This window comes from Hemiscyllium ocellatum, chromosome 12 (genome assembly GCF_020745735.1).
Source record: "Hemiscyllium ocellatum isolate sHemOce1 chromosome 12, sHemOce1.pat.X.cur, whole genome shotgun sequence".
Taxonomy (NCBI): domain Eukaryota; kingdom Metazoa; phylum Chordata; class Chondrichthyes; order Orectolobiformes; family Hemiscylliidae; genus Hemiscyllium; species Hemiscyllium ocellatum.
The window spans coordinates 81,908,323-81,924,574 of record NC_083412.1 but is presented as its reverse complement, the minus strand read 5'-3'; the positions used below and the strand labels follow the sequence as shown (position 1 = coordinate 81,924,574).

The 16,252-nt window shown below is 39.3% G+C and overlaps 2 protein-coding genes across 3 annotated transcripts in view; one reads left to right on the top strand and one right to left on the bottom strand.

Annotated features, from left to right (window-relative positions):
* sh3bgr (SH3 domain binding glutamate-rich protein) overlaps positions 1–3,990 on the top strand; it is a 55,929-nt gene extending 51,939 nt beyond the window's left edge. For both annotated transcript variants that reach the window (XM_060833780.1, XM_060833779.1), the window contains 3 exons: positions 1,027–1,056; positions 2,171–2,241; positions 3,427–3,990. In XM_060833780.1, coding sequence (XP_060689763.1) covers positions 1,027–1,056; positions 2,171–2,197 — 57 coding nt within the window. In that variant the 3' untranslated portion in view covers positions 2,198–2,241; positions 3,427–3,990. The remainder of the gene's footprint in view (positions 1–1,026; positions 1,057–2,170; positions 2,242–3,426) is intronic.
* A 5,505-nt stretch (positions 3,991–9,495) lies between these two features.
* LOC132820619 (SH3 domain-binding glutamic acid-rich-like protein 3) overlaps positions 9,496–16,252 on the bottom strand; it is a 64,215-nt gene continuing 57,458 nt past the window's right edge. The window contains exons 2-3 of the mRNA XM_060832821.1: positions 13,562–13,729; positions 9,496–9,624 (exon numbers count right to left, since the gene is read on the bottom strand). Coding sequence (XP_060688804.1) covers positions 9,496–9,624; positions 13,562–13,729 — 297 coding nt within the window. The remainder of the gene's footprint in view (positions 9,625–13,561; positions 13,730–16,252) is intronic.

The following is a 16,252-nucleotide window of genomic DNA, read 5'->3' as shown; positions in this document are numbered from 1 at the left end:
GATTTTTTTTCCTTATCAATAATGAACATCTGGATTGATATGCTCAGTGACTACATGCATAATGTGTAAAGTCATGTCATTGTTTACCAAAGGAACATTCCTTGAAAATGTTAGAGTCTAGTATGTATAATTATCCTTCAGAGGAGAATGAATGGGATTAAAATTAAACTTTAAGCTTCCCTGATGATTGCTTAACAACATAGATTTAAATCCTACTTCACAAAGACTAGCAAGGATTAAGGTTTTATATCCAGTTGATCTTAATCATTTGGCAGCTGTGGTGCTAGACTTGGCATCCAGTAATCTTCATCTGTCTAGAGAAAAATCATAAATTTCCATGTCCTGATTGCTCAGTCTAGAGAAAACTGAAAACGAAAAGGTATTAAAACTGAAGAATACAAGTAATGCTTCTAGAATTATTCTATTGCAATAATGAAGCTTGCACACCTGCCCTAGCCACCAGCCTATCACGAAAAGTGTTTTAAATATACTACGATACTTTGACTTTACAGTTCTGGAATAACTAGGAGTTGTCTGCCCTTGAGTATGTTATTTTTTTTCATATAATCAGCTTGCAAACTTAATGAGTTAATTGCATGTCTAAACTTTTAAGTATTCCTGAATAATACTCTTCAAAGTGTGAGTCATAGTCAACAAACCATTCAGTTTGTGAAAGAAGAAATTTGAACAGTCAAACACTTGAATGTTCACCTGTGCCCTACCTTTCCTTGTTTGCAACATGAAAGATTGAATGTGTTTTTGGGGGAGTAAAATTAGAACTAGATGTTTGTGGCATCAGTCTGTTCCGAAAGAGAATACTGGACTATTCTATCCCTATCCATATCCATTATTTCCTTTTGCTGCAGTTTTATCCATTGATTCCTTGCCTCCTTTATTTTCTGAAGTCTTCTTTGATTCTGTTATGCACTTTTGTTTTTTTTTAAAATTAAGTCATGTGTCCCTCTTTCTTTCTTCCTCTTCCATTTTCTTTCTCGCTCTTCACAACTATCACTGAAATGTGTTTAGGAGGAGGATGAAGAACAGCCAGTGACTGAGGTACTTGTATAAACTCCTCCAATTATAACAAATAGAAATTTCAAAAAGGTTATCTAACTATTTTCATAATCTTGGTTGTTTGTGTTTTAAGATGCTTAGTTTAAATGGTGACTATGTGCTCGTTGCTATTGCTTTACATTCCACTAATTTCATGATGGCACTTAAATGGATGGCGAGGTAAATAGCTAGGAGGCAAGCCTTGAGACTACAGGATGATATAGATGGTCTGATCCAGATGGACTGAACAATGGCAGATGGAATTTAATCCTGAAAAGTGTGAGGTGGTGCATTTTTTTGAGGCAAGAAAATACATTAAGAATGGTGGGACCCTAGGAATTGGAGAGAATCAGAGGGACTTTGGTGTGCATATCTATACGTCCTTGAAAGCATAAGGACAGGTAGGAAAGGTGCTTAACAGGCATATTGGGTAACCTTTGTTTGTCAGCACATTGAATACAAGAGCAAGGAGGTTATAATTAATTGGCTGTGGCTGGAATACTGTGTGTCATTGTGATCACCATACTATCTGTGCTGGAGTGATCTGGAGGGGCACCGCTCGGAAGCTAGTGCTTCAAAATAAACCTGTTGGACTATAATCTGGTGTTGTGTGATTTTTAACTTTGCGATGGAGTGATTTAACTATGAAGAGAGATTAGATAGACTGGGATTGTTTTCCTCCGAGCTGAGGACACTTGGGGGGGGGGGGGGGGGGGATTGATGTGTACAAAATTGAGGGGCATAGATAGGGAGGAACTTTCCTCCATAGTAGACAAATCAATACTTGGGAGGGTGCAGTTTTAAGGAGCAGGAGCTGTGAGGGGAATTTGAGGGGAAAAAAAAAAGTTTTCATGCAGTGGGTGGTGGTATCTGGAACTCACTAAATGAGTGGGCAGAAACAGGGATCCTCAAGACATTTTAAGACTTATTTTGATGATTGCGTGAAGCACCATAAGATACAGGCCAAATGCTGGAAAATGGGATGAGGATAGACCGATAGCTTGATAACCATTGCAAGCACGTTGGGCTGAAGGATCTTTATTCAGGATGTATAGTCTCTGACACTGCAATCATTAGCCTTGTGTTTATTTTTCCTTTTTCTTTATTTGTTGAATAGGAAGAGGATGAAGTTGATGAATCTTAAAAAATGTTAATGCTTCTATATGATTTCATCTGTAAGGGGTTAAGGTAACAAGAATATATACTTAATTCAAGCATTCAGACCAAGCATGAAAAATAATTGATTTGCCTGTTGACATTGCTTTTTGGATCTGAGATAACAATTTGCCTCAGTGGGTGGTATATCAATTTATCTGTAAAACAACTAACAACCTGAGTATATATTTTACATAATATTGACTAATCTCACCAAGAATCCTCCATTTGAAGAGTTTTGGTTGTTTCTGAATTTGTATTGTAGATGAGTTATTTACATAGAGTTTCATCATTATTAGCAGGGCTAGTCTGCTGGAATGGAGTTTTTGGAGTTAATTGATGTTCATAGCTATTTGGCTATCAGCTTGTCCATTTCCCTTCATTCATAATCGCTTGACATTTGAAGAACTTTTGTGTGAAATTAGATTGAGCCTTGCATAGCATGTTAGCACCTGTATTGCATATTGAGCCTGCACTCTACTCACCCAAGGTTTATGCATTTGCTTTCTCTGTTTTGTTTCCAAGGTTCCTAGCGTCATAGACTCCAGATGTGTTGTACTGAATAATGTAACCTTTGTTCTTCAGCTACCTATCTGCTTAATGGCTGTATTTTAATAATCTGTTGTGAGGGCTATCACTGTTGGACTAATGACAACACAAGCTCTTATGATTCCCCTGTACTGTGCAAAGTTAGTGTTTTGACTGGATCTTCACAAAAGGGTTAAAATGGATAGCATGTGAAAGAAGTTTTTAATTTTTAAGTTCATTTGTCAATGTTATTTCTAATGGGAGCAGTTTCTATATTAATTGATCTATTGAAGACTGTAGAATTGTGTCTGTATAAAACTGAGGAACCTTTTTTACTGGGATTGAAAGATCTGGTTGAAAGATGTCCTCCTTTCTATTGTGCCCAGACCCAAACATTGCGCTGATCAGACTGGATGTTTGGATCTAATTAAATATGAAACTTTTAAATGTTTACTGTTGTTGTTTTCACACAGCAAATAATCAGAATACGTTATTCACGTATTAAGAACTGCTGTCCATTACAATAAGTTTGAATTCCTGTTTTGTTGGGAGAATATACTTGTTATGGAGTAAGCCCTTCAATATATTTAACAAGTGGCATCACTGGAAACTACATTGAAATAAAAGGTATCAATACTAGTGTTTAATTAACCATTTTTTTTTCTCCTCCTCCTCCACCTCTTCTTTTAGGAAGCTGAAGCTCTTGCGAAGAAATCATAAGTGGAAGAATTTGAACATTGCACCACCTGTGGTAACCTCACTAAAAAATGCTGGCATTGCCCAAGAAGATCTGCAATTCAGAAATAGACATGGATTTCTATAAAGGAGTAGCTTTGATACATCTACTCTTTTTCTTGCAAATATTGATTCACAATCAACCTTTTTCCTTCTGTTCGTAGATGATTAGCTGATTATATGCTTGAACAAATGGACTTTGTAGAAGCAAAATTGGGTTTTTGTAAGCTGATCTAAGCACTCCCCACAATATGGCTTGGTTAAACGCTCCTTTAACATCTGAAACTTTCCTCCCTGAAGCTGCCAGTTGAAGCCTTAAATCGAAGCTTATCTTCAGCATAAGAACTGCCAATGTTTGCAAAGTTTAGCCTCCTTTTTGCAAATATGCCAAGTTGCCTGTTTCCTTTTTTTGCCAATGTTCCCTTCACTGAAAATCAGTTACTGTGAATGTTGGAGAGAGAGTAATTACTGGTAAATGATGCAATGAATTTTTGTAAAAAAAATCTCCTTGTATTCTTTTCTTGCCTCACCTGATTTATTTCATTTTAGTAGAGCATTTTGGTGTTATACCAGTATTTAAGCAGTTAGGTTAAACTACAACTTCCCTGGAAAGACTTGATTGACTCTCATTTTTGCTGGTGTTCAAATGTCCATCCCAAGATCCAGGGCTAGTCATCAGATACTTTCATGTTAAAACAGGGATCTGGGTTGCTCCTTGTCTCATGTGTTTTGTGTGTGTACTAATCAGTCTCATGTAGCAGTTGTGAATGGAAGTCTGCTTAGGGAGAGAAAGATTCCTGAAAAACAGTTGTTCTGTCCTTTCTCAGGATATCAGGTAAATATCTCACCCAGTATTCTACCAGACAGTTCTTATCTTTTTTAGTTTATATTAAAGGAAGGGTGGAGTGCACAAATTTGCTACACCACTTGCCCCTTGTCTAATTTTAAAGATGGTATTGGTGGGTAGTGATTAAATTTGATTTCTTTGACTCGCACTGGTGGGCAGTAACCACAGTATTATGAACAGTTTGCTGATTGTGCCTCTTGCAAGTTCACTGCATTGAAGTTAGTTAGGAAAATGAATCAGATCTTCACTTCAACTGAATGGTGCTCCTTTAGGGAGGTTTTTGCCTGGAACACTCGCTAATTTGAACTACTGGAACTACCTTCACAGCAAAATGATACTGCTCTATTAGCTACTTCTGAAATGTAGCCATAATGTTCTTTATTCCCATGTCTAAAAGCTATAATAACCCTCCTCCTTCGCTGTGCTCTGTTCCGAACAACAAACATTTGATCATTCAAAGCTTTACAAACATGTTTTGCGAATATTTGTAGTTTGGAATGTGGATGCAATTGTTGGTTTGCCCGCCGAGTTGGTTGGTTTTTATGCATACATTTCGACACCCTGCCAGGTAATGTCCTCAGAGGGACTTGCGATGAAGTGTTGTATTACTCTGCCCTTTATCTCACCCAGTCTTTAAATACATTTCAGTCGTCATTGGACAAGTATATGGACGTACATGGAATAGTGTAGGTTAGATGGGCTTCAGATTGGTATGACAGGTTAGTGCAACATCGAGGGCCAAAGGGTCTGTACTGCGCTGTAATGTTCTATGTTCAGCCTGTTATGGTGGATTATGTCATTTCTGGTCCTGCTCCACTCCTATATAGGATCCATTTCTACATGTCTGTTGATAGTGTTCCGGGTTGAGAACTAGGCCTCTAGGAATTCACATGCGTGTCTTTGATTAGCTTATGGTTACGTTATGCCAGTCTGATGGCCCTCCTTGTCTGAGCGTATAGAGATGCGTGAGAGTTGGTCGTGTCACTTTACTGCCAGTTGGTATAAGGGAATTCTGGTATCCAGTCTCCTTCTGCTCTGTCTAATGTTGTTTGTGGCAGTCACTGCATGGAATTTTTTGGAAATGACAAGGTTCCTATGACCACCCGGGATCATGGTAGAACATAAACCTACAGCCACACTATGCCAATTACTGTAAAGGACAAAAGACCCTATACCTGTAACATGAAGAACAAAATTCTATGCAGTGACTGCAACAAACTCTATATTGGACAGTCCAGAAGGAGACTAGATACCAGAATACACTAACACCAACTGGAAGTAAATTGACATGATCAACTCTCACTCATCTCCATACACTCTGTCAAGGAGGGCCATCAATTCGATTGGAATAATGTAACCACCTTGAGACAAGCTAACCAAAAACACGCAAGGGAATTTCTAGAGGGTGGTTCTCAAACTGGCACACGCTCAACAGACATGTTGAAATGGATCCTGTATAGGAGCCACTGTGGTGCAGGACTGGAAATGACACAACCCACCATAACAGACCAGGTGGGATAAAGGACGGAGTACAACACCTCATCGGAAGTCTCTCTGATGATGTTACTTAGCAGGATGACGAAAAGTATGCATTCAAACCAAACAGTTCTGCAGACAAACTTACAACTATTTTACATATACCCTTCCGCTCAGCAGTATTTCTTAATGGTGTAGGCATTAGTGTATTTCCTTTCTGTATCCACGATGTGGAGGTGCTGGTGTTGGGTTGAGGTGGACAAAGTTTAAAAATCTCAACACCAGGTTATAATCCAACAGGTTTATTTGGAAGTACAACTTGCGGAGCGCTGTTCCTTCATCGCGTTCCTGTGCTGATGAAGGAGCAGGGTTCCGAAAGCTTGTACTTCCTAACTAATCCTGTTGGACCATAACCTGGTGTTGTGTGATTTTTAGCTTTGTCCTTTGTGTTTAAAAGTATTTGGATAACAAAAAAATTACAAATGTCAGTATTTTTTAATAACTTTTAATTCTGAGCTCTGAAGAGATCCTGATCTACAGCAGCATGTTTGCAGATGAGCCTCTAGTTTGATGTGAAAGACTTGTTCCCTGAATTCAGATAAATATTCTCATTACATCAATATGCAAATTATAACAAAATGAAGATTGAAGACATCGAACATTTTGATCATTTAGATTCACGTTCAGTTAGCCCCCCCATTCACTATTTCTTACAGCAATTCCAGTTTAATGTTGTGTTCCATTGAAAGCATCTTAAATGTTCATTTATAATATTATGTGCTAAGTGATAATTGTTTTAACATCAGCTAAAGCCATGTTCTCTGTGATCTTTGAGTATGGTAAGTTTTAACAAATTCTCTCCTCTCCCGAGGCTTATTAAATGCAGTTCCTAATGTACAAGTCTTGTCAGTGTATTTTACACTGAGATTATTACAGCTGTGCCCCTTCAGGTCTTCAACCAATATGAAACAAATAAATAAGTCTGTGAATGGCACTTGGAACCAAGAACGCTGTAGATCTTTCTATTCCTTGACCTAAGATGTTGAGACTAAAAGCAGCAGCCCAGTACTGCTGTGTTAGAGCTCCTCTACCTCCATGTATAGAGGGAATGAAACCTGAGAACTTCCCTGATTTTTAATTTTGCATGAGGAAGTACCTTCACCTACTGAGCCATAAAGTGAGCTTTAACAGCTTTGAAATTAAACAAACTAAAAAATCTGACCTTTTTCTGATATAAATGAAATGACTATAAGACAAAGAGCTAACTGATCTAATGATGGAGCAGTTGTGATTGTTTAGCCTGCTGCCTTCCCTGGTGCAGACACAATCTCTGACATGGTAAAATCCCCTATTGTTTGATCTTCATTTTAAGGATTTATGCCAGTAAACCCGCACTGTAATTTTAGTGAATCAAGCGTTTCTTGATATGGATGATAAACTTGGAATTTTATAACCAGTTGTAAGAACTAGATGCATTTTTCTCATTCATATGGTGTTTTCAGAGGTCTGATGATCATAAGTAATAATTTGTCCAAAGATGTAACATATAGATCTAGTTCTTAAAGTGGTATCATCTGTGTTCAAAAAATCTGTGTTGAGAGGGCCTTTGTCAGTGTCTGCCATTAATTGGGTGCACTCTTTCACATTTTTGACTATTAAATTGCTGGACGTGAGAGTTCAGAATGACTGTGAGGATAAGAGGATGTCTTTGAACCTGAGTGACCAGAGCAAGCAACTGTTTCTCTTTGAAGGAATCAGATTGGCATCAAATGAACAGCATAAGAACTGGAAAGAAATTGTACATTAATTAGAAAATGTAATGCCAAATCAGGTATGGAAACAGAAATCAAGGGGGAAGGAAACCATTTAATTCGGTGTGGGGGGGGGGGGGATGGAGAAAGAAAATAGAAAAGTGAAACATTAAGTTTAAATTTCACAATATTTCAACACCCAAACAGAACTGAAACTTGAACAAAGGCTCCATAGTTGTAGCAATTAATTTTCAGCACCATTGTGGCTTATTTGCAGTAATTAACATCCGTCACATTATTAAATGGTTACTTAGACTAAAAAAGGACAAGGTTTTAACTCCATGTTTAGTTTATATCGACTGTGCAATTCAGAAACTGTTGAATAGAGAGGCAGGCAACACCGTCTTTTTTAAAAGCTAGCAACAGAATGACATGACTTGGACATCAATTTTTGACCTTGCTCATCTATCTGACCCTTACCCAAAGTTGCTGTTGTATTAATGCATAAATGTAGTGAGCACTGATATTTTTTCCCTTTTTTGACAGCAATCCTAGTGACTGCTTTTTCTAAATTGTTCAGTTGTCTTAATGAGCAAGTTTTCCATTTCTCTTTAATAAAACAAAGAATAGTGGGTGCGTAACATGCAAAACAAATTGCAGGAGAATCTCAGGACATCATCCTTTGTCAGCATTTTAGAGAGGCTGTTCTCTCCCAAGCACTCTGATCCACTGCTCCTCCACTCCCAACACCTCCCCAAATTCCCACACAATAAGAAGGTGTAAAACTTGCTTGTTTACCTCCTCCCTCCTTTTTATCCAAGTCTCCAGACACACATTCCAGGTGAAGCTGTGTTTACCTGTACTTTACTCAATCTAGCCTATTGTAATCATGTCCTCTCTACATTTGGGTAGAAGAAACACAGATTGCTTAAGTGAATTTTCTGTTCACAAAAATGATCCTGAGCTTTCAGTTGCCTGCCACTTCAACGCAACACTGTTCCCTGGCCAATATCTCCGTCTTGGTCTTGCTGCAGTGCTCTGGCAAGGCTCAGCAGAAGAAGAACTGCACCATACTTTCCTCTTGGGAATCCTGTAGTGTTTAGGACTCAATATTGAGTTCAATTATTTTAGCCTTGTCCTTAACCCACCCCTTAACCCAAGTCCTGTTATGACTGGGCTGATTTCAGCACAGCCAACCCATTTCAAGTACTCATTGTCCTATTATCAACTGTTCTCCTTCTCTGGTTTACTGTCAGCTATCTCTTTGCCTAACACACACACACACACACACACACACACACACGCACACACACTCTCTCACGCTCTCTCTCTCTCTGTCTCTCTCTCTCTCTCTGCTCACACTGTCCACCCCCACATCTTCATAAATATTGCCTTTTCCTATATTATACTATCCATTCTGAACAATGCTGTGTATGTATATGTTACTTAACAGGGATATAGCAGAAACAGCAAAGGTTAAAGCCATTGCCAATTAGCACTCTAGAACCATAGCCCAATGACTGCAGTTACTAGTGATGCACAAAATCCCTTGTGTGTGATTCTTAATAAAACCCTGCTCAAACTTGTTCCTTGGGGTTCTGCCAGTGCTACAACTCTTCAAGAGATCTTTTCCTTCAGCTCTGGCATCCAGTTTCATTTATGGCACAAACGGGGGTCATTTAAGCCATTACTGTTTGCCGGCTTGTTATGCAACAATCTAATTAAAGCAATTTCAGCTCCATAACTTTGCAAGTTTATTTACTTCAAGTGCCTATTTCCACCTTCATTTGTTGAAAGAAAACAATAATTACGGCAGTTGTAGTTGTCCTGACTGGTCATCAATACAGTTTAGAGACAACATTTTTGTGATTCAAATTGTATTGTTTTATCATAACTGACTAAATATTTACCAGAAAATGAACACAGCTGTGCAATGCACCATCTGTAGTATCAGCTTTCCGCAGTATAATTTTCATTGCAGACAGTTGAAACTTTACAGTCAAACTTCTCTTTCTCTTTCAGTTTTAAAAAGTGATCAATCTCTTCGTTCTCCACAGCATCATAAAACTGCCAGTAATCCTACATTGTTTTAAAAGACAAGTTAAGTTGCTCATTTTACTTATGCATCTGCTTCTGTAATTATTCAAACACAGTAAACAATTTCACTGTTTATTTGCTGATTTGATGGGTGGGGTGCGGTCAAATGGTTGTGGATGCCAGAAACTTAAATATATCCATTACGTAGATTCTGGATTCTTGATGAAGGAATGAGGATTTGTGAAGATTTCCATTGTGGCTAGTGACTTTACCCCATGTGACCTGAAGTACATCCATTCCATTGCTCCTGCCCACATAGTCTCCACTCCAATTGGTGATCTGTAACCTGCCACAAACTAGTTGTGAAATGTGAGTAAACCCCTAACAAATGAGGACAGGAAAAATTTCTGACTGTGACAGGCTGCTCCTTTTTATTTGAGGTATTTGTATTGTTGGAGGTGATTTCCTCGAATTCCAGGAGTATCAATTACTGTTTTATATGTTGTTGCATTGTTTTGGAACTTTGGAGAAAAAAAAGGCAAAAAAAACAGCATTTTTAAAAGGGAGAGAAATAGACAAAGGCAGCACATGGTCAGGTCTGTGCAGGAGAGAGAGAAACGCACGCTGCTAACTGATACAGCCGTGAACCTGCGCAGTTACTGCCTTTGCTGTTTGAAATTGTGTATCAGAGTGCGTCTGGGGAAATTTGAAAAAGTGATATTCACAACTAATCTTGGAGGTACCTGTTTGGGAGAGGTCACAGCACAGTAACATAAGTAAATAGTTTTAAGTGTGGCCTTGGGCCCTTGCTGTAAGTCTGCAGTAGTGAATAGAGTGGGTTCTTTCTTGTTATGTTTTACTGAGATATGTTTCTTGATTAAACTTCAAAATATAAGCCATAAGTATTAAGTTAGCATGGAACAGTGTTCTGTGGAGGAATAAGAGAGTGCTATTTTCTGGGTGTCTAGACTGAAAGAAACAAAAATGGCCTTTACTAGACTGATATGCTCCTCTTGTCGGATGTGGGAGTTTAGGGAGAGTTTGTGTTACTGAGGATTATATCTGCAATAAATGCCATTGGTTGTGAATCCTATCAGAGCAAATGGATTGGTTGGAGAGACAGAGGCAATGAGGAATTTACAAGAGCAAGGGGGTGTGATGGATGGCAGTTATAGGAAGGGAGAAAAGTTGCAGATACAGTCATAGATGGGTTAAGTCTAGGAAAGCGAAGAGAGGTAGGCAGGAAGTCTTCTGTGGTTATCGCCATTTCAAACAAATATGCTGTTTTGGAAAATGTAGGGGGTGATGGATTCTCTGGAATGGAGCATGAACAGCCAGGTTTCTGGTATCTAGTATGGTTCTAGTGCAATAAGGGGTACATCTGGTTCCAAGAGATCAATTGCGTTAGGGGACACTCTAGTCAGAGGCACAGATGGATGTTCCTGATGCCAGCAGCGAAAAATCAGAATGGTGTGTTACCTCCCTGGTGCCAGGATCAAGGGTGTCTGAGGGTGCTGAATGTTCTCGAGGGGGGAGAGGGGCCAGCAGGGGGGTCACTGTACACATTGGAACCAATGACATAGGAGCTCCCAGCCTCATTGTTGGATGAAGGGCTTTTGCCCGAAACATCGAGTTTTTCCTGCTCCTCGGATGCTGCCTGATCTGTTGTGCTTTTCCAGCCCTATTCTAATCTAGAACTCTGTGGGAAGCTAGGGAAGTCATTGCCGGGCCCCTAGAGATATTTGTATCATCGATAGTCACTGGTTAGGTGCTGGAATACTGGAGGTTAGCTAATGTGGTGCCACTATTTAAGAAAGGTGGTAAGGACAAGCCAGAGAACTATAGACCAGTGAGCTTGACATCTGTGGTAGGCAAGTTTGTTGGAGGGAATCCTGAGGAATAGGATGTACATGTATTTGTAAAGGCAAGGACTGATCAGGAATAGTCAACATGGCTTTGTGCGTGGGAAATCCTGTCTCACAAACTTGATTGAGTTTTTTTTTGAAGAAGTAACAAAGTGAATTGATGAGGGCACAGTGGTAGATGTGATCTATATGAACTTCAGTAAGGCGTTTGGCAGATGGAGTTTAATTCAGATAAATGTGAGGTGCTGCATTTTGGGAAAGCAAACCTTAGCAGGATTTGTACACTTAATGGTAAGGTCCTAGGGAGTGTTGCTGAACAAAGAGACCTTGGAGTGCAGCTTCATAATTCTTTGAAAGTCGAGTTGCAGGTAGATAGGATAGTGAAGAAGGCATTTGGTATACTTTCCTTTATTGGTCAAGAGTATTGAGTACAGGAGTTGGGAGGTCATGTTGCGGGTGTACAGGACATCGGTTAGGCCATATTTGGAATATTGTGTGCAATTCTGGTCTCCTTCCTATCGGAAGGATGTTGTGAAACTTGAAAGGGTTCAGAAAAGATTTGCAAGGATGTTGCTGGGGTTGGAGGATTTGATTTATAGGGAGAGGTTGAATAGGCTGGGGCTGTTTTCCCTGGAGCGTCGGAGGCTGAGGGGTGACCTTTATAGAGGTTTATAAAGTCATGAGGAGCATGGATAGGATAAATAGACAAAGTGTTTTCCCTGGGGTGGGGGAGTCCAGAACTAGAAGGCATAAGTTTAGGATGAAAGGGGCAAGATATAAAAGAGACCTAAGGGCAATCTTTTCATGCAGTGGGTGGTATGTGCATGGAATGAGCTGCCAGAGGAAGTGGTGGAGGCTAGTACAGTTGCAACATTTAAAAGACATCTGGATGGATATATGAATAGGAAGGGTTTGGAGGAATATGGGCCGGGTGTTGGCAGGTGGGACTAGATTTGGATTGGGATATCTGGTAGGCATGGATGAGTTGGACAAAAGGATCTGTTTCCATGCTGTACATCTCTATGACTCTAAATCTACCAATGGAGGATCAATTACAGAATGTTTCTTAATTGGTCGGACAATGCCCATGTGTTGGTTCTATGTTGTTTCAAGGCGTATTGTTTATTCTGTTGGAACAGCTTTAAAGCACATTAATTCAAAAACATGCTAAGTGAAACACAGCCATAATTTTGTTTCATCCCACAATTTATATCATATTGCCCTGTTTTCTCAGTTCCTTTCACTGAGAACAGTTCAATATTTCCAGAACATGAATTTGATAATGAGGGCCTGATTTCAAATTTGTCATTGCACATTGTTACTGTACCCATATGTGAAAGGAAAGGGCAATTTCAGGGCATTCACATACTGTGAACATCAGAGCTAAATTTAATTATGCGTAGACTGACATCAAAACTTTAACCAGGAGACAGGTGGGGACTGAGACATGCTTGATTTTCTTTTTGTCTCACCCTTAATTGGCCTGAAGTTAGTTGTGGAAATTGGACAACAGTAGAGACCAGTATTTGAACTTGAAATATGTGGTTACATTAAGATTTAGCAAGTGAGTGATCTTGGGCAGAGCTACATCTAATGACCAGATAAAGAGTTAAACATTAGGTTACCAGACAATCATATTCCTATCCTGCTCTAGTCTCATCCCGTCCTCACCATTTGCTGTAGTTGAGTTTTGCAAACTTCCACCTTGTACACTTAAGTACATGTGATGCACTGCCACTGACATTAGATTAACTGATCAGATTTATCGCTGTTTTTCAATGGGGGCTGTAACACCTGCAATCCTTCAATCTTCTGTCAACATTTCCAAAACTCAGAAGGATTAATATATTGTGATTACAATCTCCACAATTTCAAAACCTACATTTTTTTCAGTAACTTATGGATTCCGTCTAGATTTGGTAATTTTTCTACTTCTGAGTGGTGTCAATCTCCTAATGTATTTTTGTCCCATTAATGTTACCACCTATATTCTGCTGTATGACAGGAGAACTTTAAGCTGAGATCTGATGATTTGATCCTCCATTGAAAATAAGTTTTTGGTAAAATCAGTCTTCTATTTCATTGGTTGTAGCAACAAATTAAAGCTCTCTTACCCCGCAGTAGCAATCATCATTGAATATTTGTGGTGGAAGAGCGGTGGAATTGCCTGTCCTATTCCTCATCTCTTCCAGGATTTCTTCACTGACTGAAACATCGATCAGTTTGTAGCTTATTTGTTTTATTTCCAACACTCTTTCCACTTCTGACTGTTGAGATCTGACCTAGGACCAGTGAAGAATATACTAAGAATTAAAATAGAAAATCATCTTTGGCGCACATTATCCAGAGACAGCTCATGTATACAGTTTCTCAGCAGTAGTGTTATACTATTGAAGTTCTCTGAAGAATCATTAGCCCTTTAATTTTAATTCAAGGCAGGTTTGTTTTATAACACTTCCTGGAATATTTGTCATGGTGTCACTAGTGCAAAATGCATTTGTTGTAATATTACAACCTTTTTGCCTTAATGTGTAATATTGCATTATTGAAATCTGTTAGTGTCCAAACCTATAGGAGCATTAAATGTGGTATCAGCCTGTTGTGAATGACTCTGCACAACCCTGTGAGGTGCAGTTATCCTCTTTGCCTTTCGGGACTTTTTTTCTCTTTTCAGTGAAAGCTAATTTGCTTTGTCGATCAGGCTCTAAGGGACTAGTTCACAGCAGGTGTGGCTAAAAATATGGAAATAAACTTTCAGCTTGAGTTGAAAGTTCATCATAATTTAAATTTGAAGTCAAATGCAATACCTCTGGTAAATTTGTGGCTGACATCTAAGTTATTATCATCTAAGGCTACTGGATTATCTTAATGGATATGCTTTTAAGAATAAGGAAGTTGCCTCTACTCAATCTAATCCGTTTATTGCACTTATTGGTCTTCCAGCTAAATCCAGAGACAAATGGAAAGATAGATTTGATTTCTGTACCTCCAATCCCTGCATTTACTAGCTGTGATAAGCTGGAGTCCACTCACTTAAATCCTTAACTTTTGAGGCAGGAGCCCAGGTTCAAGTCTCAGCTGCTGCAGGGTTGTGTAATAACATCTCAGAACAGGATAATTAGAAAATTGTTCCCTCAAAAGCATAATGTTATCAATGATTTTGCTGTCATATTTCTCATGATCACTCTCAATTATGAGGCAGTCAACAAAAATTGCCCCATTAAAATGGTAATTTATTTAAAATATTCCTAAGAGAATGTCCCCCTCCCCCAGTCCACAAAAGCAAGGAAATAGTTATGACAAACTGAAGTACAAAGGCAATGTTAGTAAATGACTCCTGTTTAAGTTTTACCAAGGTGCACATGAAATTATATCTCAATTTTCAAAATTATGGATGTATGAAGGTGATCTGATTGGCAATGAGTGTTTTCAAGACTGAGGAAAAAGATTAACACAAGTTCTGTTTTACTATTCCACAGCCACTGACTCCGAACACCCCATCATCATACCTGTATGTGTGTATAAACACACTTGCTCTAGTAAAAAGCCACTTGAAAGTCTACCTTTTGTAGCAGCTACTAATGGCAGGTGAATGGCATGGGAAGAAACCAGGGTTTGAGATGAAATGATATTGAAATTGTTGGCAGGGTGTGTCTAGCTGAGTAAATGAACCACATTCAACACTGCATTGCAAGATGAAAACTTGTTGAGAGGTGATTGCATGGAAGAGGATATAGAGGAGATTTACCAGTATGTTGCTTTGGCTAGAGAGTTTATTAGGAAGAGAGATTGGATAGACTTGAGTTGTTTTCCATGGAGGAGAAAGTGAGGACTGCGGATGCTGGAGATAAGAGCTGAAAATGTGTTGCTGGAAAAGCACAGCAGGTCAGGCAGCATCCAAAGAGCAGGAAAATCAACGTTTCGAGCATGAGCCTGAAGAAGAAGAGCTCATGCACGAAACGTTGATTCTCCTGCTCTTTGGATGCTGCCTGACCTGCTTTGTTTTCCATGGAGCTAAAGAGATGACGGGATGGGGGCATAATTAAAATGTGTAAATTTATGACCGGCACAGACAGGAAAAAAGCTTTCTCTGCAATGGAGGGATCAACTGGGTGCAGAGTTTTACAGTAAGGAGTAAAAGTTTTTTCAGGGGATGAAAGGAAACATTTTCACCAAGGGTTGGTAGGAATCTGAAATTCACTACCTGAAAGGGGTAATAGAGGCAGAAACCCCCATAATGTTTCAGAAGTATTCAGATATACACTTACAATGCCAAAGTGTACAAAGCTATGGGCCAAAGGCTGGAACATAGGTGGTTGCTTTTAACTGGCATAGACTCAATGTGCTGAAAGCCCTTTTTCTGTGCTGTAGAACTCTTGCCTCATTAGCTATCAAGTCATAGTAAGACAGAAAATTGCAGAGGCTATGGTAAAAATCTTTCTGACAATTAACCTTTGATACAGAAGTGATGCACTTTGTTCCACTCCAAGCTGGGCACCATCCTGATTTAGAATTCTATCACCATTCATCATTGTTGGGTCAAAATCCTGGAACTGCCTCCTGTACGGCAGTGTGGATGTAGTTACATAACGAGGACTGCAGAGATTGAAGAAGGCAGATCACCACTGATGCCTCCTAGGTAATTAGCAGCGGGGGAAGTGACGAGGACCAGAGGGGCAGCCAGGAAGGAAAGCAGTGACCATATATATTAGCAAGGCGGCTAAACCTGAGACTCTACAACTGTAGAGTCTCCCATCCGCCCTCCTCCTCTAACCTAGTTAATTAAGTAAGGTTCATTCTAAACT